This window comes from Zonotrichia leucophrys, chromosome Z (assembly GCF_028769735.1).
Source record: "Zonotrichia leucophrys gambelii isolate GWCS_2022_RI chromosome Z, RI_Zleu_2.0, whole genome shotgun sequence".
Taxonomy (NCBI): domain Eukaryota; kingdom Metazoa; phylum Chordata; class Aves; order Passeriformes; family Passerellidae; genus Zonotrichia; species Zonotrichia leucophrys.
Genome location: NC_088200.1, coordinates 51498262 through 51526046, shown reverse-complemented (window position 1 = coordinate 51526046; position 27785 = coordinate 51498262). Strand labels below are relative to the sequence as shown.

At 33.9% G+C, this 27785-nt stretch overlaps 1 protein-coding gene across 1 annotated transcript in view; it reads left to right on the top strand.

Moving 5' to 3' along the window:
- CNTNAP4 (contactin associated protein family member 4) overlaps window positions 1–27785 on the top strand; it is a 199688-nt gene that overhangs the window by 139260 nt on the left and 32643 nt on the right. The window contains exons 9-15 of the mRNA XM_064735502.1: window positions 3741–3887; window positions 9167–9338; window positions 14347–14453; window positions 16656–16775; window positions 19473–19670; window positions 22809–22965; window positions 26034–26161. Of these exons, the coding sequence (XP_064591572.1) occupies window positions 3741–3887; window positions 9167–9338; window positions 14347–14453; window positions 16656–16775; window positions 19473–19670; window positions 22809–22965; window positions 26034–26161 (1029 nt within the window). The remainder of the gene's footprint in view (window positions 1–3740; window positions 3888–9166; window positions 9339–14346; window positions 14454–16655; window positions 16776–19472; window positions 19671–22808; window positions 22966–26033; window positions 26162–27785) is intronic.

Genomic DNA, 27785 nt, shown 5'->3' with positions numbered 1-27785 from the left:
CTGATGTTGGTGGCACTTTAACAGCAGTAGGTAGACTTGCACGTGGGGCAGTTTATTCAATTTCAAAGCTGCAATACAATACATAAAATATTAGTGTTAACATCCCAAAATAAATCGTGACATTCTATGCTGAAACAGAATTTAGTGTTCTCATGCTAGGTTAATTTTCCCATTCATAAAGTCTAAAAGGAGGAATTGTGTTTGTCTTTTTGAAGGCAAAAGCTACAGCAAAATCACCTTATCCTCTACTGAGAGGAAATTTATCTAACAAAACCATAGGGGAAACTTTTCCTTGAGTTTTTGAAGTGTTTGGTGTAGCAATCATTGAAGCAATTTAAGTCTGCATTTGGAGGTTGAGTAATTAAATTATGGGTGGTTGGACAGAAGATTTGCTCCCCCACAGGCAGGGACTTACGACCTTACACACACACACACACACACACACACATATGCTCACACATATAATATTTGATAATTAAATCTGAGCATATTTCTTTGTGCGCAAGTCTTAAATTAATTATCCCGTGTTTTTTAAGAATTTCTTTAACCATATAAAACCGAGGAGAATGGCATATCATTTCCTAACTGATTAAGTGATAGTAAGTTCTATCTTTCGTTTGCAGAATGACTGATTAATGTCTTTAATTTGTAGCCTCTTTTGCAAGAGGTACATCAAATATTCACAAAGAAATAACATAGGTTTAAAAAAAACCCCAGAAATCAACACAAAGTTAACTTGTTTTGAATTATGAGACCAAATTGAATTACAATATTTGTAAAAGTTGGACCCTATTACTCAGTTTGTTCTGTGACCCTCTATTTCTATGAAGTTTTTAATTTCCATGCAGCTTTTAGTTAAGTGATCTTAGTAATAATGGAATTTCATTGTTATACTTCAGACTAATCTATAAATTACTTCCTCTAAACTTTTTTTTTGTTTCTCACTGATCTCCTAATAATTTGTGTACACTGCATTTTATGCATGTGTTCCTGAGGTTGGGTATCATTGTTCGGCAAGACATCCCATAGACTCAATTTTAATACTTAGATTTAAAGTGCTAGAACTAATGAGAATAAATGGACATCTTGTCTAACAGCTACGTTATTATGTACTAAAAAAATGAATTGCTTTGTTTTTCCTGTTTGTTTGTGGTTAAGCATTTTTCTAACTCATAGTAGAGCAGCAGACAATATAAGTTTCAGATGGAATGTAGATGTTGGTAGTCCACTGCCTCTTCCACTTAGATGTTTTACCACTCAGTGGCTCCACACAAGCAAATATGAATTTAGTCAAAGTTCTCAATTCAAGGGCTAAAATGGACAGTTTTCTTCAGAGTGTCTTGTGCTCCCACAATGGCATTCCTTAGTTCTCAGACTTAATAAAAGGGATTTCTAGGAAGTCTTAACTTCAGCTGTATGAACATTGGTGAATATCTCTAACCATGCCAACCATTAAGAAGGGGAGATAAAATACCCATTCCAAAATTATATAGTAGGTCAGCAAGGTGAATTGCAATCAACAAACCAAACAGTGTAAAGTTCATATTATTATTTTTCCAGTAACCAAAATTTCTGGTGGTCTAAAATACCATTCTTTATATGTTAGGACAGTCTCTTAGCTATCTTCACTGTCAAATATTACAAGATTTGGAATATGGTTTATCCACCAGAACAAGAGGCTACTGAAGGAGGATGCACAACTAAGAATTGAAAGCATTTATCCTTCTAACAATTAAAATAAAGTGGCAGAGTTTATTGCTAAATTTAATATTTTCAGTAATGACACGGGTAGTGAGATCAAGTTTGCTGATGGCACAAACCTGAGTGGTGCAGTTGATTCCTTCAAAGGAAGGAATGCAACCCTTGGTAGATTTGAAGATAGAGGGTGCTTGATAGACTTGAAGAATGGACCCATGTGAAGCTCATGAAGCTCAACAAAGCCAAATGAGAGTTCCTGCACCTGGGTTTGAGTGCCCCCCAGTATCAGTATAGGCTGGGGGAGGAAGGGTTTAAGGGTGGGCTTGCCAAGAATTTGGAGGTGCTGGTAGATGAGACCCCCACCTCAAAAACTCCTGCAAGCTCTAGGGTCCCCAGCACAAGAAAAACATGGTCCTACTAGAAGGAGACTGGAGGAGGGCCATGAAAATTATCAGAGGGCTGGAGCACATCTCCATGAAGACAGGCTGAGAGAGTCAGTATTGTTTAGTCTGGAAAAAAAAATTAGGGAGACCTTATTGACCTTTTCATACTGAAGATCTATAATAGAGATTTTTATTCTTTTTTCCTCCAAGGATCTGTAGTGGCAGAACAAGAGGTGACAATTTTAAAGTGAAACAGGTTATATTTACATGTTCCACTCCTGGAAATGATCAAGGTTATGTTGTATGGGGGTTTTGGCAATGTGATCCAGTAAAAAAAGTCCCTGCAAAGAGGGGCGTAGATTGAACTGGCTTTTAAAGGCCACTTGCAGCCCAAAATGTTATCTGATTCTAAGATTTTTTAATTTCTAAAGGAAGAGATAAAGTATTAAAGAGTTGTGACTGAGGAAAATTTCAATCTCTTGAAGTACTCATGAGAGGCTGATGCTAAAGCAAAATGTTTAGGATTTCTTGTTACGTGTTCCTTAATAAATACGCTTATTAAAGTAAGGAAAAAAGGTATATAGGATTAAATATATCGGAGATATTATCTAGGTGATGGTTCATCTAAGTTTAGATTATGGTAATCAACAATCTATGGATCCTAATTATGCTATAATTTAGTTATTTGAACCTTCTCATCTTTCTCTTTTTATTTCTTTTCTTTCTGTTTGAATGAATCTCTTAACTCACGGACTGCTACTGCAACATATACCGCATGTTCTAGAGAGGACTACATAAATACATGTAGTTTCAAGAGAGATACCACAGATCACAAATCATAGACACTCTGCAGTCAGAAAATGCTTTGCCTAATTTAGAGGTTGTATTCTTTATTCTTCACTGAAAGAAGTACCTCTGCTCTGAGGAATACTCAGGAACAGGATTGACTTTAGGCACTTGTTAAAGATAATAACATGGTTACATGCTACCCTGAGTAAAATTTATTTATGTGTACATAAGTGCTTTCCAGAATCAAGGCTATAGGTTTATTGCTTTTTGGCACCTTACACCTACACAGCCGGGAGTAATGTAAGTTTGTGGTCATGGCTTAACTCTCAGAATATTTTCCCACACATGTCCAATAAAAGAATCAGCTGAAAGCAAAATTGTCTTGTGACATTGACATGATTATTACTGAAGCTTTTAGCATCTGCAGTATTTTACTGTTTTTCCATATTGTAATATAATGACCACTTTGTAACAGTGTAATAAAAATATGTATTATGTCTAAAATACTGTATCCACCATCACAATGATGTTTTAATGATAGCCTCCTTGGATTGGGAGGATACTCTTCACAGTCGTTACATTAAATTAATATATTACAGATAATTCGGCTACAACAATAGTACTATAACACTAAGACTTATTCAGTAAAGTAGCTTTATTTTTTATCTACCAAATGTGAAGCAAGGTTCTGTCTTCACAAAAGATGCTTATGCTTATTGCGTTCTTTTTCATTTTACTATCACTTGGAGATTTTATGTGGGCTATGATTGCTCTCTCTTGGTTCTTTCTCCTTTCAATTCTAAAACATTTAGATAGTATAATAATAGGTGAAAGTTCATGCTAAATTTTGGGGTTTTATTTTTCTTTCAGGTTCTGGATTAAATAACGGCCAGTGGCATTCTGTATCCCTCTCTGTCAAAAGGAATCGGATCAGTGTAAGAGTGGACAATGACGTGACCTCGTCTGCTCATGCTTTCACACCTCTGCAGATTTATTCAGATGTTTTCTACTTTGGAGGTAAAATATTGTTGTTTGTTTATCAAAGCAATATCCAACAGTTACACATCAATTTTTCCTGACATATCGAATCAAATCAAAATAGTTATTTGGCTTCTTTGCCTAGCTTGGTTCAGGCACTGTTCTGATATTTTCAGTTTTCATTAAATTTTACCATATTGGGTAGAATAAATCACTACCTTAAATTTTTGGTCACTTTTTAGATAACTTGTATTGTGTTCTGATAATTGAATATAGTCTGGCTGGCAATTAAACAGACACACAAAGGTTTCTCTTTCTGCAGACTTCTTGTTTTGCCAAATGAATATTTAGAGAGTCTTCCACTGGAATGACTTCAAGTTTTCACCTTAAGTAAATGCTTATCTTGTCAATACCCTCTTTGTACATAGACCTTTTTAGTTTGTTTTTTTTTTTTTTTTAATGCAGTGATATAACTTTTCTACATTTGATAAATATAATTTGTGCCTAAAAACTTATATGTGCATATGTCTTCATTTTTCTAGGAATATCAACAGTCATCTGTCATCAAGGGATTATGTCATTAATGACATGTATTGTTATTGATAGAGAGGAACAGATTGTTCTGTTATTCATATAATTCTTTTGGGAATGTGCTGCATAGTAGCAATGATAAACATTACCTGAGTTCATTGGTTGTTTGCCTAATGCTTCCTCTCTTTTAAACATTAAAGGTTAAATTGTTAAATTATTAATTATTTAATAATAATGATGAAATTTCTGTGAAAACTGAGAAGGTTGTCTACAAAACACTAAATAAGTATGGACCCAGTCATTGTCCACAGATCACTTCCCTTGAAACAACAGCTTTTAAATAAATTTCATGTTCACAGATATGCACTTAGTACAGTAACTGCTACATGAGCATTCACATGAATTTTCACGTCTGGCATCTACCATGTAGTATTAAAAATACCCCTTGACTTGGCTAGTAGTCAGCAAAAGCAGAGAAAGATGCAAAATACTACTCTTGAGTAACCCTTCTCTGTTCGTTCAGGTTCCCAGATCTCTGATGAGGTGATTTTCACCATTGCAGGGTTGATGGCACAAATGAACAGTTCAGAAGGGATGTGGGGATCTACAAAAAGAAGCATATTCAGTTAAGTTGTAGAAGGACACTTCTATTCATGTTTTGCAGTGTGGAGAGGACAAATTAATTCCATACTGCAAGTAGCAACTGCATATCTGTCCCTCACGTTCTCTGATCTCAGCCTTATCACCGAAATCTGCAGCTCATGCATCTCATACAAAGTTAGGGAATTCTAGAAGTGGTTTTCTGAGTTTAGAAAATTCTTTATTGAATTTTTATGTTATATGCCACTGTCAAAATCCAGACAATGCGTTTTTACTTTCTTTCCAAGTTTATATGAATATTTACCATGTTTGTGCTGTTTGTTAAAATATGAGTATCAGCCTTTCAGGGGAGATGTCCTGGGGACATGGTGATTTGTTTACTTGTTTTAATGAATACAAATTATGCAGGAAATGTGTGTGTTTAACTAGGAAAATGTGTAATAAACATGAAAATATCTTAGTGTTATGCCAGCACTATTTCTAGTCATACCATCATCAAAGATCTCTAATCTCTCTCAGTTCTTGTAATAAAAACTCACTGCAACTAGAAGAGAAAATGAGATAATTGAATTTTGCAATAAGTAAATAATATAAATTTAATGATTAAAGTATTTCCTTTTATCTTTAATATTCAGTCAACAATTGTAAGGAAACACAATTTAATTAATGTTAATGGTATTTGTCTCTTCTCTAACAGAAGACAATTTTTGAAAAAGAGACACCAAGAAAAATATCTGACACACGATTTTGTAAGATAGCTATGCCAAAAATTTGTAAACTTTACCTACTTTCTCTGGCCTTTATTTATTTGTTTGTTTGTTTATCTATTATTTATTTATTTAAGCTCTACTGGAAGTATTTCATTCTGAAATGAGCATCATATTTTTCACCAGAAATGACAGAATTCATGGTACCGTTCAACTGTAGAATGCTGTAAGGCATGTGGTTAAACTTGTAATTCATTTGTTTGGTACTGAAATCTTCCTGTGCTCTTATTTTTATTTTTGCAAGTTTGCATATTTGTTGTTTTTAAAGCAACACACCAAGTAGCTAAAAAACATTTGCCTTTAGAAACATGATAACAACTTTGAACAGTTTGGCTCCTGAGCAGATTTATGAACATTCCAAGTCTATCAACTTGTAAAATTTCAGTTTTAATAGTTTTTCTAATCTAAATTTCTCAAAAATATATCTATACTATTTATGTTATGGCACACTTATTTGAATATATTTAGTAGTTTCCACTATCATTTTGCTTTCCTTTATCATCAGCCTCTTCAGTGTCTTTACGGGACTTCAGAAGTACTCATTAGCTCTGTGGAACAGAAAAGTGTCTTAAAACTCATTGCTTTCTATTTCCTAGAATAAGAAGGTCTTCAAATGCTGTGAACCAGAATGCAGTATCGTTTGACTAAGATCAAGGGATGACCCTTGTACATCATTGCAGAAACAACATTACCCTGTGGAAGAAAGAAAAATAAAGCATTGCATTGTAGTATTTACCTGCCACTGGGAAAAACTGCTCAATGTACATGTTTTAAATCAAATCAGGATTAAAGCAATTTATTTATTTTTACAAATGTTTACTTATTTGGCGATCAGTGAACAAGGCATTTCAGGACTAGTAAGATGATAGATAAACCACAATATTAAATTCTTACAGAGTGTGTGCATCCAGATGGTGTGTAGTCTAAGCCTCAGTTCTAAGCAAGTCTTAAATCAAGATGTACTGGGATGTGACCACTCAAGCCATTTACATCTGCAAAGATGGAAATCGTAAAACTTCTTGGGGCAAATTGTTCTGATATGGACCACTGTCAACATAAAAACACTTGTTGCTTGTGTCTTATGCCTTATGATCCAAATTTGCAGGTTTATAGTTTTGTCCTTTGCCTCTTATCCCATCACCATGTACTGCTGGAAGTAGTCCTGCTCTATATTCTCTGTGCCATCTTATTTTCTCTTCTTAAGACTGAGCAGGCCCAGATCTCTCAGCCTCTCCTTATAACTCCATTCAGCTTCCAGGCATCTTGGAGGCCTCCCCTGGCCTCTTTCTGGGACACTGATGTCCTTCCTCCCCTGTACTGGGGAGCCCAGAGCTACAGCACTCTCGATACGGCCTCACAAGGGCCATGTAGCAGGAAGAACCACTTCCCAGGACTTGCTGACTATGCTCTTGGTAATACATACCAGAATGGCATTGGCCTTCTGTGCTGCAAGAGCACTTCCCCGGATCATAATCCACTTGATGGTCACTAGGATTTCAGGCCTCTCTCTGGACAGTGATCCTCCAATTTGGATTGTTGCGTGGACTTGCTTCATGTCAGATTAAAAATCTTGATCTTGTTCTTAATGGATTTCATGGTAATCCTGTCCAGGTCCCTTTGAGTTTCAGCCCTGTTCTCCAACATTTTGTCCCTGCCTCTGGTTTGGTATCAGTTGCGTGCTTGCTGAAAGCACATGCTGCCTCATCATCCAGGTCATTAGTCAAGACATTGTAGATGTCACTACTGATCTCTAAAGAATCTTCTGCTCCCTGATCATCAGCTGGACTTTGCAGCATCAACTGCCTGCTTATCCCACCCATATATATTGTGAATCTGGTGATAGGGACACTATAGAAAACTGTCAAATTTTTGCTAAAGTCATGATATGCAATGCTCAGTGCTCTCCCTTTATCTATACTGTTCATCACTTCAGCAAAGAAAATAAAGACCTCAGTCAGGCATAATTTAACCTTGAAGCTAAAGTTAGCCAGTTAACTTCCTGTCCTTTGCATGTTTAGAAATGGCTTTAAGAGGTTTTGCTCTGTGAATTTGCCAGGCACCGCAATAAGACTAACAGCCCTCTAGTTTTTTGAAGATGGGTGGAACTTTGCTTGTTCAGCATATTGCCAAGACCCTTTGAGGACTAAAATGTTAATGGATTCACAATGACAATGGCAATTGTTCAAATGGCATTGACCAGCTCCTGCAGCATCCTCAGGTACACCTTGTTCCTTTGCTGTGTTCCTTTACCACGGATACTCCATTCATTTTTTCATGCTCTGCTAGGTTATGGGAATCCTAAGGATCAGTTTTACTTCTTCCTTTCCAGTAAAAGGAAACAATTCTTCTCTAGACCCTTGTCATTAAGTCCCCTGTCCCATGAGATATAGGGATAATATCCATAATCTCATTAGCCTTCCTTTTCTTACTGTTGAACCTCCTAAAATTTTTTTTGTTGTATTTCAACATCTTTGGCAAGTTTTATCTCCTTTTGGTTTCCTAAGTGCATTCCTAGACACTTTGTATTATGTCTTTGTATTCCCCTATATGTTGCATGTCCCTGCTACCACATTTTGTGTCCTTTCTTTTTGTATATGCACTCACTCAGGAACTCACTCAGGAGCCTTATGCCACACTTGATTAACTATTTTGATACTGCTATGGACTTCTCTTTTGCACTGAAGACCTTTTTCGTTGAAATCCATCTAGCCCTTTTGGTCTCCAAGGCAATTTTTAATGGTATCCTCAAAACAGATCCTGAACAGAAAAAATTTGGCTCTTCTGAGGTCAAGGGTTATGATTCTGGAGTTTATTTCTTTCGCTCTTCTCTGTGGCTCATAAACTCCACAGCTTCACCTTCATGTTTGCTGCAGCCAAGCCTGTCCTTGACCTTTACATTTTCAATCATCTCTTCCTTGTCCATGAGTGGCAGGTTCAGTGGCAGGAGCATCTCTCCTATTTGAGTCATTGATGGTCTGCAACAAGAAGATTCAGTACTTTACAAAATATTCTTAGCAGCTGACAGAGTAAAGTGACTTTAGTTAGTAACTGGTTTTGAGGTTTTTTTCTTATTTCACTTCAATTGTGACTTAAAACTTGTTCAAATCATGTGACTGTGTTGTAACCTAACATTCTGTTCATATCTTGATTCTGCTCATTGCTTTGGAGCTTTTGTTTCGGTTATCCTTTAACGAAATTTTTAATGATATTTTGCATATGCTTTCAAAACGGTAAGACTGCAGAGAGGTATTCCTTTTCAGTCATACAACCGTGGCTTAATCAGAAGAGCTTCTGGCTAAAGTCCCCCAGTCACAAAGTTTAAAATGTGTAGAGGTTATAAAAGTTCAATTTACTTTTGGAGTATATAAAGTTTTTCAATAAAATATTTCTTTTCAGTGCCAGTTTTCATTCTTTTTTCAGGCTGTCCGAGCAGTGGAAACATTTCTGAATGTAATACCTCATTTGGTGGTTTTCAAGGATGCATGCGACATATTTCCATTGGTAACAAAGCAGTGGATATCATCTCTATTCAGCAAAACGGTTTTGGCAATTTCAGTGATCTTCAGATAGATTTATGTGGCATTACAGACAGGTGAGGAAATAATGTTTACTCATTAATTTATTTATGGCTGTGTTTTGTTTCTAATAGTGATTTGATGACAAAGAACAGAACATTGTTACAAAATAACATGCTGTTTCTTTTGTAAGAATTTAGAAATCCTGAATAAATGCAGAATATGTAGCATATAGCAAATAGACTTCCTTTTACTGCAAATAAAATTAAATTTGAATAAAATTATGTTTCTGACAAATTTAAGTATCTTGCTTTCTTCTAAAATGAGCTGCAGACACAAATCTCCTACTGCAACCCATCCACCTTTTAACATACTATGTTTTTTACAAGTTACTGCTGTTTCCTATCTTCTACCTCTCCAGAAACACAGTAGATAATATCCATCACAGTGAGTGAACAATTGTCTTTTAGACCACGGTCAGAACTAATCTCATAACCTGCAATTAGCATCTATCTAAAAGAATGGCTAGTTGAAGTGTCCCTCCCCAGAGGAAAGTTCCTTCCCAAAGAGGGGTACATTCCCAGTAATGGAAATGCTTGAAGGACATTGCTGGACTTCCGTGTAGTGAAAGCAGAGCGGGTTGCAGAACAATACAAGCTGCTGAGAAGAGAGCGAGTGAGCAAACAAACAGTCAAAGAAGGAGAAGTTTTATTCTGTAGACTCCAGAGAATGCAGTCACAGACAGATACGCTGTCGTTAATCCCAAAGTGTTTTTCTTGGACGCAGCTGAAAGGCTGTACTGAAAGGACACAGCAGACAGAGGAGAAATTATGTACTTTTGAATAATTCTCCCTCACTGTCTATATTTCTAGTCCTCATAAGGTGTCTTTTAGTTTCAAAAACTCTGTCTTTTGAATTATAAGACTTTTCAAAAGTTATATCTTTTCTGGAAAACGCTGTAGGCAGAGATCTGCTCTAAGACAATAGCCAGTTTCAGGATCAGTCACACAACCTTACTTCTGTGACCTGCAATCCCTTCCTAGAGATAACACGGTGTACAGCTATCCATGTTCTTATTTTGGAAACAGTCACTACTCCTTGTAGATGAAAGATGGAAAAAATACCAGCTGTTTACCTAATTCTTCATAAAAGTTTAAGGAGAGAAAAGTCCAAGATGAGGATAAAAGTTCTCAAGATCAGTGATACAAAAAGAAAATAACATCTTTATGGGAGATTCTTGGTTGGTTGTTTTTGTTTTCTCTAATATTTTCAGGTCTTAATTTATGTCTCTTCTTCTGTCTTGACCATTGTACCTTTCTTGCATTGGCTCTCAATCTAAGCAAACATTTAGTTTTCAGTTCCCATCATGCTAAGCATATGTCTTCCTGATTTATCAAAATAGAAGTTTAATCTACTCATTTTTATATTTCATTACCCTGATGGTTTGTTTTTTTTCAAAATAGACTACTTTTAAAAATCCTGTCTGGTCTTGTGCTGTCTTGCTTCTGGGACAATTTCTTTCCCGTTGCTTTGCACAGTCTCATTTAATTCAATATCTGCTGCTTGTAGTTTGGAACTAACTTCATGTTTCTCTTTATCAAATTAATTCTACATCTCACCATAAATTCCATGTGGTAAAGCACATATATTTGGCAAAATTAAAACTGCTTACATGTTTTAAACAATATTTAATAGGTAGCTTTTATGATCCTGTGCACCATATTGTTTGAGAAAAAATGCTTTATTCCTACCATGATTTATAAATGTCTTTGAATGCCCTGAGCTAATGAGCATTTTGTGTTCCCAGTAGTAAATATCTCCCTAAAGGTGAGCACAAACAAATACCTTCTTTGTCTTGGAGTCTTTATGCGAGTCTTTACATCTTCAGTTCCAAATCATGAACCTTGGCCCAAATTCTGGAGTTATTGACAACTTTTTGTAATAGAAGTGATTGACACCTAAATGGAGTCCTTTTGTATTAGTTTTATGTATTTGAAGTGCATGAAAACAAATAATATTTACTCTTTGCATAGCAAACTGGATTTATATGCAATAGTAAATAAACTGAAAACAATTCTATTTAATCCCTTCTTTACCTCACATATACACATTTAGTATATGAAGAGTGTTTTTTATGAGATTAACAATCGTCATGGAGAGATGTTTAGTTAATAATTAATTTTTCTGAATATAAATTATTAACTTTTTATATCCATTTTATACAAACAAATGCTGTACCATTTTCCTATTTTCAGTTTTCTCAGTTTGATAAACTTTCTCATTCCTTATCCTACTCTTCAATTGTTATGACTGTTAGCAGTCACCAGTCTTTCTATGATCCCTCATTTAGCCATTTCATTTCAGGACATGCATATATTGTTCTATTGCTCATACATCTCTTATATGTGCAAACAATTCTCTTCATATATTTCTCCTTAATATCTTTTCTCTCAGCTCCTTTATCAATATATATTGGTTTAATAACTCCTAATTAGCTATAAACCATTCACAAAATCACTTTAAAGGACACAGTGTCATTTAAATGCCTTGCAATGTTAGCATATTTAGTCTCTGAGGAGAGTGTACCAGATGCGTCTGTCCTAATTATATTGAGCCCTACACAGAAACATACCATTTCCTACCAGGAGCTCTTGCCTTTTTGTCCTGCCAGCAGCATACAAAAAAAAGGATTGAAACGGGTTTATATCTTTAAAAAGAAAAAGCCAAAAATAAAAATTATGCTCACTGCACAGTTCTGAAATATTTTTTTTCACTTTTTTTGTTTGAATAAGCTGAAAAATGAAGAAATAATAGGCATAAAAAAATGCAGCAGTTATTTACTTTTTAAAAAGGATATTTTAGCCATAATTTAGAACCAGGATAAAGAAATCGTATACAGAAAAAAAATATATCTACTTAAAACTGACATACAAAGTTCTTATCTTTCCCTTTCTTTAGTGCAGCTATATTCATATTTTGGATCAGTATTCTCCTCTCAATATTAGTTTACAGTTATTAATAGGCTGCTGCCTTGGTGTAAAATATTATATAATTTTCAGAAGCCATACACTTAAAAGCATATTATCAGGAAATATGCGGTAAATGTTTCATTAGCTGTTGCTTTTCTGATTTTAGCAGACATAAAAATTATTTTGCATGGAATAAGTATTAGAAATACTATTTCAAATATGAGAGTTTTTTAAGAAAATGACCTTGTTCAAAGAAAGCTGTGTCCTAAATCTTGCTTTGGGGTAGGGTTGCAGCATATAATGTAATTTACATTTACTTTGATGTAGCAAGTGGCTTCTTTCTATTATATATTCTGTAGCAGAGGAAAAAACTTAATGTTAAAAGATTTAAATTTAATGTTAAAAGATTTGAATTATACTTCTAACTTGTTTGCACTTTCATTAAGGTTGGTTCAAACATTATCAATTTCTTCAAAGTTTTTCATCTTGTGAAAAATAATAGGAAGATTAATTAGTTGGGACAGGGAGTTAATACAAGTAAAGACCATATAAAACACAATTTTTAGATAATGTCTTTATCAAAAAGGCATAGGACACAAAATGTGACTTAAATAAAAGCAGACCAGCTGTCAGTGAATGCACTGAAGGTCTTGAATGGCAGTTTTGCCCGAGATTTGTGTTTATAATAACTGATGATTAGAAAAAGAAATAGAGCATTTACCTAAGAAACATTAGTATGTATATTTATGTAATTCTGTCAAACAAAGTACTTAAAATAATTGTAAGCCTGATGCCTAAATTTTATCTTTAGGCTGCAAAACATATAACAATGAGACACATATCATCTGTTGACTAGTCTTAGGAATACGTTTTTTGAGTGAGAGAATAGATACAAGATTAGCTGTTTCACTGCCAAAAATGTCACAGATTTCCTTGAAAATAGATGATGTCTATCAGTTTACTTACTTTACCTATACTTCACCTGCTACTTCTTTTTTAATTCCCTTCTGTGAAAACCACTTATCCTTGTTTATAAACATGAAAGAAAGATAAAGTTCTTTGAGTGCCATGAGCAGTGAATGTGCGAAGACCCTGAATTATTCATATGGCAGATGTGTGAAATGCTGGACTTTCTGCAATCCTAATTTAATATTCTCATAATATTTCTTTGATGAATTAAAAGGTATTTTAAGATCCTGTGAATGTTAGTGGGCATGTTGTTTTTGTTCATTTTTTTTCCTGTGGCTAATGTCAACAGTAAAGTAATTTTACACTTTCTGTACTGTATCTGTGCGCATAAACTCAGTGCAGTTAGAATGTTAACTAATTTCTAAGGTAAAAAGCTAGTTAATAATTGGTTAAAAGCTAGTTAATAATTACTGAAGTGTGCCAATCTATTTCAATCTATTTTCAGCTGCATTTATAAAAAAAGATAATTTCTTTTTTTTTCATGTAACAGTTATTTTATACTTTAGTACAGTGCTGCAGTCTTAAGCACTAAGAAGTTACAGGTAAATTATTTTTTCAGTCAACCATTGTATAGTTAGAAGAAAGTAATAAGAACTTTTCAGGATCTTAGTCATATTACCAGAGTGGAAATGGCTTTACAAGTACTTAGTTATGTTGGAACCAACATACTGAACTCTTTCTAGGATACAAGGTAAACAGGATTTTGGAATAAGAAACAGATGTCTAGTGCTGTGGTAAGATGAATTTGTTAGGTGAAACAGAAGGAAATCTGCTGTATTGTTGCATTGTTTATGATACAAGTTGTTGAAGAAATCCCAGTCATTGTAAAACTTGCCATTGAATTATCAACACATGAATCTTTATTAGTCTGTATTGAATTGTGACCAGTTGAACGCTAATAACAATTCTCTATCTTATACCTTATTTCTGTTTTCATAAGCTTGTTACATAATTTAGATATTCTATAAGTAAAAGGAATGCCAAGGAAGAAATTATCTTAATTTTCTTTTATTTACATTGTCATCCTTACCAATGACATTGATGACTTCCTTCACATTATGCTTTTCCAGGATTTTGCCTTTATTGCTAAGTACAATAGTAAGTGAGGAGAAAAAAGAGTGAAAATGCACATTGTTTTTTGTTTTAGGTGTTTGCCTAATTACTGCGAACATGGTGGTGAGTGCTCACAGTCCTGGAACAGTTTCCACTGTAACTGTGCCAATACTGGTTACAAGGGAGCTACTTGTCACTATCGTAAGTATAAGGTGTTTTCTGATTTCTAATTATGCTTTTATTTCTGATTTAATTTCTTCACCACAAAACAAAACAAAAAGACAAAGCAAACCAAAGTAAAAACATTTGAACTTACCATTCATAAAATATTCTCAGTTACAAAAATACTCATAATTTGGTTTGAGGAAAGGCCTTGGGAACTCAAAATATGTAACAAAAAATTGATTGAACGTTTAAGTGCTTTTCTTCTACATTTTTTTGTATTTTATATAAGATAGCAATATCCTCTCTCATCCATATAACTCCACTTTCTGAATCAATGTATCATTTAGAAATACAGCAAGTTCATCTGTATTAATCATAATAACCAATATTTATTATTTCTGAGCGACTGGGACTACATGCATGTCCAAAGTAATCCTGTGCTAAACCTCAAACACATGTTTATATATAGTTTTCTAGATCAGGAAGTAGATTAGAAGAAAATAAAATAAACACATTTTGAAAGCCTGTGTGAGTGTAACTTAGGTAATTTCACAGGAGATGCTTTATTTTGGTACTGCTTTCAGCATGTTCTGGGAAGAAGATAAAATAAGTATGCTGGCTTTCATTGCATGCCTATAATAATTAAAAATCCATAGGCGTTTACTGGTTTGGTTTTTTTTTTTAATACAAAGATTGCCCTAATCTCAGATAAACAATTCTATACTTATATATTGTCTATATAATATCATTACAATCTTTTTGGCAGCTTTTACAAAAAGAATGTATGCCTGCCTAAATGAGATTTTTTGAGAAATCCCTGATTTTAGAAGACTACGTATTTAAAACCTTGCTTGTACAAAGTCAACAACAGTCATAACTAACAATATTAAGAAAAACTATGTAAAACAGAAAATATGCCAATAGTAGCTGTTGAATACCATGTGGTACCCCATTAAAATCTGATGAGCCCAGAGTGAAGATGAAGGTGATTTGATTCATTGCAATTTGAAAAGTCACAAATTCAATCATCTGTTAATTTCTATGGGGACAGAGGGAGGCAAGAGTTTCCTAATGATTAGGACTTAATCAGAAATGTAATAATATGAGTTACCAATTTTTTTATTGTCTAAAATTATAATGAATAACTTAAATTTTGTCATTTCTAAATTTAGCTAAAAGTATTTACTGTTACAGAACCATAAAATTGCGTTCGAAAATTGCAAAAATTGTTTATTGTGGATATTTCATAGAGTAAATAAAAGGAATGGTTTGTCTCCTTTTATAGTTGTTGCCATATAATGTCAGTAGCCATCAGGCAAAAAAATAGAAAGATAATACTCCTTAAAACAATAGCTTATTTTAAAAAAAGTATAGCACTCATAACTAATTTTCATTATTAATCTAACAGCTCATTCATTTTGGTGTAATTTTTAAAAGTTTTGATAACTGATAGAGTGCAGTTTAATTTTGAAATGTAAGATAAAAACATTATGACTGCTCAAAAGAAATATAATAGTTAAAGGAGAATTTAGATTAATGTGTCCAGCTGTGACATTATCATCATGTTTTCTGAGATCCAGTTATAGAGGTGGACTCATATATCTTTTTTTTCTCAGATATTTGATATATAGGCGGTATCACAGATTTTTTTTTTTAGATCTTGACTGATACAAAGTGTACATGACAGGGAACCAAGGAGCTGTCATTTTGTCTTTGCTAATTTAGTTCTTTTACTGAAATCTCTGACATGTCACTTGCGTTTCCATTTGCAGTGGGAAGAAACTTAAGAAGTGTGAAAGCCAAAAAATGCTTACCTTTTGCTTTACGTTGCAACAATAGCAAAAAAATCTGATTTGGTTGAGGTAGTTAATGGGGTTTTCCTCAAAATCAGATTACCAGAGTCTAAGTAATACCCTTGGCATTCTAGCATTTTTCAGAAATTTTTCAACCATTTACTCACCCATATTTCATGTTTTTCTCCCAGAGGTTTTGAGCTGGAAATACAGAATAAAATCCTTAAAAATGCACCATGTAATCTCCATGTTAAATAAAATATGCTTAACAATTTCTAATAAAGGAATAGTTTTGATTGCATGAATTTTTCTTAATTCTTTAGCAGTCAGCACACACCCAACTTCTTTTCCCAATGTCAAGGGTTGTGCTTTTTTTTTTTGTAATTTCTTGAATAAATTGTAAAATCATGCCATTACATTTGTGATGGAATATATTCTTTTACAGCCATCTATGAGCAATCATGTGAAGCCTATAAGCACAGAGGGAACACTTCAGGCTTTTACAATATTGATTCAGATGGAAGTGGCCCCTTGGGACCATTTCTCGTGTACTGCAATATGACAGGTGAGGTGATAAACTTTCTTAGCTTACAGCTGAGACTGTATGCATGCTCATTATATTGAAACACAACTTATCAAGTGAGAAGTCTCTGCAGTTTGTGAATTTAATGTAAACATGAACAACAAAATGAAGGCGACTCCTTAGCTCAGGATATTGGGCAAATAATTAGGTATAAAAATTAGAATTATAACAGGATTCAGGCTGTGAAGCTAACACAGCATTCCTGTTATGCTTTGCATAAATGGGGCATGTGTTTCATATGGAGAAAATGTCATACTAGTTCATTTTTGGGCAGCAGCTTTGTTTTCACTGAAGTTGCAGCCTCTTGTGGATACTTAGGAAAATGAGGAATAAGTTATGTTTATGAGAAATTTTCTGACTTTCCCTGATAGCCTTCTGAAAAAATTTTAACTTAGATCTCGCCTTTGTCAGGAGGAACATTGATATTAAACTTCATCTTTCAAACTGCACAGAGATCTTTTGGAGAATACAAATGCAACAGTTGGTCTGCTTTTTAACAAAGCAGTTAATATTATTTCTGTATGGTATATGGTATATTGGTAAAGGTCCTTTCAACTAAGCTTAAATTTAAATGGCTGTTTGGAATTTATTATTGCTGGATTTATGGCTGTCTCCTTTACTGTTTACTTAGCTCCTTTTATTTGAAATTCTTTCCTGCCAAAATGACGGGAACATTTTATTGTTTTGTTTGACAAAAAAAATACTTTTACACAGTTTTAACTGTTTAAAAGAATAGATGAATAAGCTAGATTTGAACTGGCTAGTGCTAGATATGCCCTAAGTGTTGAGAACTTGACTTAGAAACCTTATGGTAAGATTTTGATGTTGACTTGAGCACTTTACCTCGTCTCATGGTGTCAGCTCCTGACTTTGACTTCTACAGTGAACTGTGCTTGCTCACAATAAGCACGTTTCAGATTGGCACAGGCTCTTAAAAAGAAATATTCTAGTGTCCTGTGAGACTAAAAGAGACCAAAGAATCATGGCAGAAAGATGACAATTTTTCTAAGTGGGTATAACTCTCCAAAGTACAGTGTTGTGTCTGATTTATCCTTGTGTGTCCATGAACAGCTGTTCCTGTTTTCCTCAGTCACTCCTTATTCACCACATTAAGCAAACATCATTGATCAGTTCGTCATCTCAAGATGCATTCTGACAGGACGAATCCTCTATATTTGTTTTGTTCCCAATTTCCTCAAGACTGGTATTCCCTTTTCCCACCAGAGGCAGGAAAGGCAGATGCCCACATTTCTTACTGCACTGCCTTGTCTTTGACATTCATGGGGCTCTATTTTCAGGCAGCTGGGAGGGAGGTGCCATTTCCTGAATTTATTCTTGGAGGTCAGTTTCAGAATCAAAAGCCTGCAGTCCACATTGTCAATTAAAATGCTACAAACTTTGCTGTTAGCTGTTTTTCTTTTTTTGTGTAATTTTGTGAGTGCGACAATGAGTTGAATATCCAAACTCTTTGTCTTAATTTTTATGTTCAGTGTAATGTTTAGATGTATTTGTGTCTGCATGTGTATCCATCTACCAAAAAAACCCACAACCATAGAAAACAGTACCCAAAACAAAGGAAACAAAATTTAAATTTGTTTTTCTAGTTATCTGGTTTTTGACAGTCTAATTACATCCTTAATAAAATTTTATGATTAGATGAAAAATATTTCGTTTAGATTTTCTGACTATTACCTATCTCTAAGTGATCATCACTCTTTCCTCTTCATGGTTATTTTTATTTGATCTGCCCTATATGACCTATAGGCAGCTGATGATACAAAATACAGGTCTAGTAGTTAGAATACTATTATTAGAATGTTTGAAATATAATGTCAATACTAAAATTTAGGAAAAATTTTTTTTTTTTTTTTAATTAGCTGGCCATAAATATGCAAGAATACAGTGACCATGAATCTGAATTTGACTGTCCCAGATGGGCTTTAACTGAAGCCTTCTCACCCCTACCTTGAAAGGGGTTTTGGTCAGGAGAGTGAGAGTTACAGGTTTTGAAAGGAGGAGTTGAAACAGAATAAGCTCATTTTTAACCTATTCACAGGTTAAGGATCTTGGCAAAAATACAAAACAGAAGAATGATATGAGCCTTCACCATGATTACTATTTAATTTTAGGTGGCAGTAATAATTCACCTTCATGTAATCTTAGTTTTACAGTAAACTCAGTATATGCAAAAATCTTCTGCATCTATGTATTAAAGAAAAGGCCTATAGGCCATTTTCTCATACTGAATAAATAAATTCAAGCTATAAGGATGTATTTAATGTAGGTAGATTCTAGGATAGAGTTAGTGTTATTTTATGCAGTATTTAAGCCTAGGGAAAGTGGTTTTTTCTTCCAATCTTTCATTGCAATTTACCAAGTAAACAATATTTTATTTCTGATACAAATATTTGGGTGTAATCAGATATTTTTTCCCTATTGAATAATCCTAACTAGCTGAATATCTGTTACAGTCATGGCACAATGATCTACCTATGAATAGAAACAATGAATAATTGTTTTCATTTTTGCTAAATTATTTATGTCTGTTTCATGGGCTCCAACGGGCTTTCTGTGATCAGAGAAGTTATCCTGAAGTTTGACTGATTTCATCATTCATGCTCTTTCCCTAACTTGCACAATGCTCTGATTCTTTATTACTTTTCACATGTGTTTGGAAAGATGCAACGTGGACAATTGTACAGCATAACAGCACCAACCTAACCAGGGTTAAAAGCGCTAATCGAGAGAACCCACACACTGTGTTTTTCAAGTATTCTGCCAGCCTAGAGCAGCTTCAGGCTACAATAAACCTTGCAGATCACTGTGAACAGGAGCTTGCTTACTACTGCAAAAAGTCAAGGCTTTTAGATAAGTCAGGTAAGTAAAGCCGACAAACCTTATTATGTTGCATCATGCTTTTATTTTGCTAGCTACTAAAGTTATTTATTTCCAACAAGACTATGGCTTTTTGCTACTGTGGAATTTGAACTACTTCAAATATTAAGTTCTCAGATTTCTGTAAATTGCCAAGAGATATTTGAACCAGGAAAATGCAAATGTCGATTTATAATGATTTTCTTTCAGAGAATTAAATTCACAAGTTAATTTCTCTCATAAGACTTCTAAATTAACAGAGATTGTTAATAAGATCCCCTCTTGTTTAGTCTTCGAAGAATTTTTTAATTTTAAAGAAGGAATTAAATTATTACTGAGGAAATATTTTCTTAAAAGAGCACAAATTAGTGCGCAAATACCAGTAGGAGCTAATGTGTGCACTTAATGTGCATATTGTGAGTACTTGACAAAACACATCAATAACATTGAATTTCCACTATCCAGTATAAACATTCTTAGAAAGCTCAGTAGTTAAAATGTGGATTATTGACGAAATTATAATTGCCTTAAGAAATAATGGAAGATCTGATCCACTTAAAATAAAAGTGAAGTTATGTAGTCTATTTAAATTTTAACTTTATTGACACAGAGCTGGTGTTAAAAGACCTTACTCTGAACATCTAAGCGCTCCAAATAATGTGGAGGTAAAATCTTCATTGTTTGCTTTCTTTTGAAAAACTTAGTGAAATTTTTTGGCTTGTGCACCAGAAACTCTTAAAATGCTAAAAATTGATTCGTTGACATTCTTTCCTACTAAGCAGAGAGAATGCCTCTGCGTGAAACCCTCTCTGGTTCTAGGTCTAAGCTCTTTACTTATGCATTATTTCTCACTAATTATGGCATGGGTGTCTCTGGACTTCTCAGGCTGGTGTTTGCTCTTGGAACAATATCTTTTTGAAAACACCTCCACAGCAAAAAAAGTGAACCTGCTGCTTAAGGTGTCCTGATGAACCTTCTTTTTACTGTGGGCTCCAAATTAAAGCTATGTTTAGATGTTCAAAACCCTGGTTTGCCTCAAGCAGAAAGTTTAAAGACTTTATTTTTTTTTTTTTGGTCCAGGGAGATTGCATGTCAATGTGCTAAAATAATTCACTATCTGTATTGTTATGCTGTTTATATTGCATATAGCTGCATGTTTATAATATGCACATAAATGTGTTAAAATAAATGTTTTTAAAGTGTGCAATCAGATGTGGTAAGTTATTTAAAATTTAGTTTTGAATGCTAGGAATAAATAGATGTGAAAGAGACTTATATGAGACTTCTACAAATTTTCTAAAATAATTATTTTTTTAAACAGAGTTTAATCACTCTCATTTCTACTGTTTACAATTTTCACTAGGTATGCCTCAGAAATAGAAAATTTGATGATGGTTACATAATATACTTTTTGGAATATACAATCCACCTAGTAATTCTAAACTGACTGTATTTTAGGAATGCATTGTATTCAATCAGCCTGGATAGCATTTGCAAATGATCTCATTAAAGAAACCATTGCTTAATACATTTATGTGATCATTATGAAGAAATCTCTAACCATTTTAATTAATGGCTTCATTTTGCCCAGGCAGTACTTTCTGCCAAGGCAGTGAAAAAAATCTGGGCTAATCAGTATGAACTTGCAGCATTTCAGTAAATACTATCTCCTCACTCTGCTGTGTGAACAAATAACTGAGACCAGCTTTTAAACATACCTCAATGTCCCTAGTGAAACGTTGGGAATGCTAATTCAGGACTACAGTATAAACCTAAGGCATGCTGTTAAAGCAGCAGAAATATTCTGCTTTTTACAGTCTTAGTTGCTAGAACCTTTTTAAAGTGTTGTCTGATAAATTATTTATACGCAGTCTCTGGGTTTTCTTCCTCCTGTGATGGTTTGCAAACGCAAACACTGATATTGGACATTGATGCCATTATGCAAGCTTGACTTTTCGAAAAACTGCTCATACTGTTTTTTGGCCTGCTGGGCTGACAGTTGTGTGGTAATGAATGCAGTCAATATGTTCACGATCTGAAAGATTGTCTGTGTAACAGAGGTCTTATCTAACAGTGAGGTTTAATAAGCAGTGGTGCTTGTAAGCAAAGTTGAGAGTAGAATAAATTCCAGCTTCTTCATGGGGGCCCGGTGCTGAAAATGGAGCTCCAGCAGAAGCAAAAAAAAAGTGTCTATAAGAAAGTCTGTAGTTTAACACTACTTGATTGCTTCTCATGCCTTGACTTTCATGCATCCATTACCCTTCTTCCATCTCATTTGAGACGGTTTGTCTTTTTGCTTCATATAATTTAGCTATCGTGTTCTGCAGATATTTCTTCTGTTGCTATACTTGCTTGGCAATATCTTTAAGCTTATTCTGCAGTACTGTACTTTCATTAAAGTACTTTCATTACAGAAAGTAAGTTTTATCATTTTGCTACAAACAATGCTGAGTGGATGCACCACAGAGAGATGTGATAGTCCTGGGCAACTTCACTTTTCCTCATCAGATATACCAGTTTGCTTATGGGATAACCATTAACAGGATTTCTGTTGTCTCTGAGTATATAAATTCTGAATCTGCTGTCCATGACTGAACAGCTGTCTTTGGATATTTCTGATTAACACCACGACTCAGCTACTCAAAGCTCATCACAGATATTGGTAGTAGTGCTCTGTAATACTCTTGGAAGTGGGATGAGGCCATTTCTGTGACTTCCCTTATTCTATTTCTGGTGGTTCCAACATCTGAAATTGATCTTTACTAGAGAATATAAACTATCCTGATTTTTAGAATGATTATGTCTCTGCTTTCATGGACCATTTTAAAATGGATTATATAAATTGACTGCTTAAGATAAATTATTCTAATATCATGGCTGGCTGAACTAGCTACTGTGAGTTCCCTTTTCTACTAATGCAAGCAAAAATCTGTGACAATCACTTAGTATGTGATAACGAAGTATTAAAATGAAAAATTGCTTATCAAGTAAAGGTGGAAATTTATTTTTTCCTGGTCATTTAAAGGTGTTAGATTTCAGCAGGTTTTTTTGTCTTCTTAAACTTTTGGAAAACTATTTGGATGGGAAAGCTGAGAGAAGTAGGAGACAAGACTGGGCATTGATTTTCTCTAACCTTTTTAGATGGGATGCCACTGAGCTGGTGGATTGGAAGAACCAATGAAACTCATACTTACTGGGGAGGTTCCTTGCCTGCTGTACAAAAATGTGCTTGTGGACTGGAGGGAAGCTGCATTGATTCCCAGCATTACTGCAACTGTGATGCGGACAGGGATGAATGGTGACTTTTTACTGTTCATTATTCACAATACTTTTTTTGTTAAAAGTAAATAAAGAAAATATACAGGCCTTAGCACATTTATAATACCAAGGCATTTGGAAATCTAAGTTGCCATAGTGTCATCTGATTCTTTGCTATAGAACATAATTTTTCACAAAGTTATTGCTAGACATATTAAGTATTATTGCTAATTCTTTCACTGTAAATTTTGGGGAAGATTTAATTTTACAGATACTTTCTAGTCTTTAGTATATTGCATGTTATAAATTAAGACAATAGTTCTTTAGCGCAACTTCAGTTAGTTTTAGATTACTGAGCATTATTAAAGTTAAAATAAACTGTTCTGTTAAAAAAGTTAATTCTTAGCATAATTTATAATTACACTTTAAGGTTTAGACTTTTTACATCCTTTTTTTTTTCATCTACAACATAAATAAAGAAAATTAATTCTTGCTATCAATGAAGCAAAGCAGTCATATGGAGTCCTATTCAAAGAGAATAAATGGATTTCTAGGATGTACATCTTCCACTTGTGCCCAGAATTCTCTGGTGTCATTTACAATAACTTTCAAATAAATAATATAATGAATGAGTTCTTGTTACAATGTCAGATCTGAACCTTACTTTTCATTTAGTAGTATCAGATACAACTTTCTCAACAATAGCTCCTATGCAGCACAGGATTTGATAATGCGGAGGGACTTTTCAAATGAAAACTCTTCTGCTAAAGAAACATTTATGGTCTTAAAATTATAAAGTTCATTTACCTAAATAAATAAAGTTCAGTGAGCACATTAATATATGCGTTTTAAAAAATGTATCAGCATCTATTTTTTTTTTGAAAGTGGGAAAATGTAAATAAGATTAGGAACTTAGAAACAACTTGATGTGTACAAAATCAAGCAGTACATCATTTTTTTCTTCTGAAGGTCCACCCTTTAAAGGAGTGACTACTGAGTTGGGTCAGAAAATGCTTGTTCCCTCAACATGAGCAGGGAATTCAACAGGCACAGAAATGAAAGTACAAGAAAGAGTTAATCAAAGAACAATTCTTCACAAGCTTCAAAGATTTCTGGAGAAAAGAATTTCCTATTGCAGTAAAATTCGCAGGTTGATATCTGTGACATTTATTCCAAAAAAGAGATTAAAGAAACACATATATCACTAGGAATTTCCCTAATATTATGCTGTATGAAAATAAAAACAATATTAATTTCTTACACAAAAATAAGGTGTTAAAAGGTGAATGCATTTTGAGAAAAAAATTAGCACCATTTCTCAGACATGTAAAATGTTATTGCTCAGTTTTGTCATGCATTCAGTCCATGCTCACATATATGCATTAATTTTTAATGGCAATATATTTGTAAATACAATAGATGTGAGGCTTATGTGCATGTCTTCACATGCACATCCACTTCCAGTAAGTTGCTTAGATGTTTATGAGTGTATTAAATTCAAAGTACAATGACACTGGGTTTGTATTTCTGTTTGTATCCATTTTTGACACTCATCTTCCCAGTGACTCCAGTGTTACAGCAGCTATGTGTACACTAATTTTGGTACTTGTGTTTAATGTTGTAGTTGGTTCCCTAGAAACAACTGTTTTGGATCAGTTGACTAGATACTGTTCAGTGGTGGAAAAAGTAGGCAGAAGCTCTGTTTGTTTGAGATACATTTTGAGCACAGAGAACAGCATGGTTTTGAAACACTGGTTTTGACAGTCTACTTTTGTAGTGAAATCTCTCATATTTCATGTGTTGAACATAGATTTAATTCTAAATTCCTTATTTGAGTAGTCAAAATCTTTAAGCCTATAGAACTCAACAACAGAATTTTATTTTTTTTAAAATCTGATACTAAAAATTTAAAAATTTGAAATCCTCTCCACAGAAGATAATTTATATTCAGTTTCCTTTTGTTTACAGCATCATTTTACTGAAGGAAACACTTCTGATGTTTTGAGGGATTTTCTTTTAGTTCTAAATTGGAAACCTGCAATATCTCACTTCATGAAAAATTAACATTTAAAAAACCTCATGTTTTGCATTCCTCAGTGAAGCAAAATAGTTTGCTAAAAAAATGTCCATTTGTTTGCACTGTGCTCCAAAACAGATAAACAGAAGTTGTATGCAGAAGAAGGATGATGATGATGATGATGGCGATGATGATGATGATAGGAAAGGAAGAGGGGAGGAAAAAGTCAATAATTTTATTCAGCATGAGGAGTTTCCGCTGTTTATTCTGAACTATTTGCTTTGCCCTTAAAGGGAGGATTCAACCATGAATGGACTAAATGGACAAGTTAAATTTTCCAGAATAAGCCTGAGTAACTGAGCATTTCCATGGATTTAGGGAAAGGAATTCTAGGGCCAAAACTGGTGCTTATGAGATTTAAAAATTCATTTGTGGCACTAAGTCAACAAAGATTTTAAACAAGGAACTAATACTAATATAACAAGTACTAGATGTGTGCTCAGAGTGCAAAGTTGCATATTTTCTTTTCTGCAAGTTTCATATTTGTAGCATATACTGTTTTTCCTGTAGTGAGCATGACTTTATACTTTTCTACTTGATTTTTTTTTAACTTTTGTCAAGGTTGGAAAAAAAAAGTTAGATTTACTTGAAAGTTATATTAAGCCATTAAATATTCCATATTGATGGCGGAGTAAATTACAGATACAGTATGTCCTCAGCAACATAAAACTCATTTTCAAATTTGACTTGAGCAAATTCATTGTCTTAAGGCAGCTAGTGAGGTGCCCATTTTTTCAAGAGGACTTTTCTCACAACCATAACAACCATGGTCACAACCATAAGACTACCTGCTTCCAAAGAAATTCTTTGAGTCCTGTCAACTGAGCCCAGTGTCAACTCCAAAGCATATGTTTCTATGTACAGTTTTTTGTATCACACATACACAAACACATTATACACACATACATATTTAGGCATCCTTTTTCAGGTTTTTTTAGTGTTTCTTTCCTTTTCTCTGGGGTGTGTCAATGATAATGAAATATTTATTGGAAACATTTAGGAGAGCTGTGACTTTTATTTTACCTTTTCAGGACAAATGATACTGGCTTCCTCTCCTACAAGGACCATCTACCAGTTACTGAGATTGTGATCACAGATACTGACAGACCAAACTCGGAAGCTGCTTACAAACTGGGGCCTTTGCTTTGTCGTGGTGATAGTAAGTAACTAATAAAGAGTTTTGCTAAACAGTGATGCATTTTTTCTGCAATACCTTTGAAATATTATTTGTTACAAACGTAAGAGAGACTTCTCTAAAAACCTCATCCAGTTCTTCATGAAATTAGTACAAAAAATGCCACCATCCAGTGCAAATCATTGAAGTCATAAAAATTTATTTTTCACTATACATGTCAATAGTGAGAAAAAAAAGTATTATAATAGTTTTCAAACAGATATTTTGGTTTACCCAACTGGAATTAAAGTATTAATAAATCATTACATGAAGGGGAATTTGTAGCTGGTTACCATGTCTTGGGGACATACCATTCACTAGCTATGAATGCATCCATCATAAAACATTACATATGTTATCTCCTCTGAATTTTTATACATCTAGGAAAACCACATTGTAGGAGAATAATTCAGTGTATGCAATATCTACATGCAAATTTTCCACTACATGTAAGAATTTAAATTTTGCAAATTTAATCATAATACTAGATTTACATTCTAAATACATATATGTAATAACCAGAATAATATGTTTGTGCAAAATGACACCTTAATGAAAATTTGTGATGATACTTCTGTTTTTAATAATTTCCCTTCTCAATGGAAAACAGAACATGTTTGGGTTATGTTCAATAGTAATGTATTACACAAAATTTTATGTCTGCTGCTGTGTGTAATCAAAAATTAGGAATTAGGAGTAGAAATGCTATAAAAAACCGCAAAGAACTCAGCTGAAGAATTGGATGGGCCATATTTGATAAACAGTTGAGTAAGTTATTACAATATTCAGATAGGTTAATTTTCTTAAATCACGTTACCTTATGAGTTTTCATAAACTTAACTATTATCTATAATAATTATTATATTTAAATATAATAGATACAGTATTTAGAAATAATTTTATTCTTTATGTGATTTTCCGCCTTCATCATATGATGTCATGTTTGGTTTTCAAATTTCTTCAGTTTACATGAGTAAGAAAAATACCAGTAGTGTACTGTTTTCTACTTTTAAGCACACTCAGTAAAGCACATTGATAAAAACATATAAATTAGTATGTATTTATTTTTGTGTCATCTCTGTCTTGTCAGAGTGATTATGCCTGGAAGATTTGTTAACAGATGTGTGTTTCAGCACTGCATTCTAATTTTCTTATGAAAATTCATAAGACTTAAAAAATCCCATTGGGTTCTTTCACTTTGCTAGTCTGACATCTGATTGTGAACTGATCATTTGTCCTACATATCATAATACTATGATATAGTATTATGGTATTAATTCAGAGTGATAGGACCTACAGAGGTCTCTTGCTTATACAGGATTAGCCATGTGTTGAGATCACTGGTCTCTCAGTGCTTTGTCAAAGTGGTGTTTGAAGCACCCAAGGATGGAGCCTGCACTGCTTCTCTGGGCAGCTTCTACCTCTGTTTGGCTGTCCTCAGTGAGAATTTCTTTTTGCTTTTATTAAGCCTGAAACTCTGTGCTTTCACCATAACCACTGTCTTTGATATTCACCCCTTACACCAATGCAAAGGCTCTGTATCAGTCTCTTTGATGATTTCCCCTTAGGTTTTGGAGTCTGCTATCAGGTTCCCCAGAAAACCTTTTCC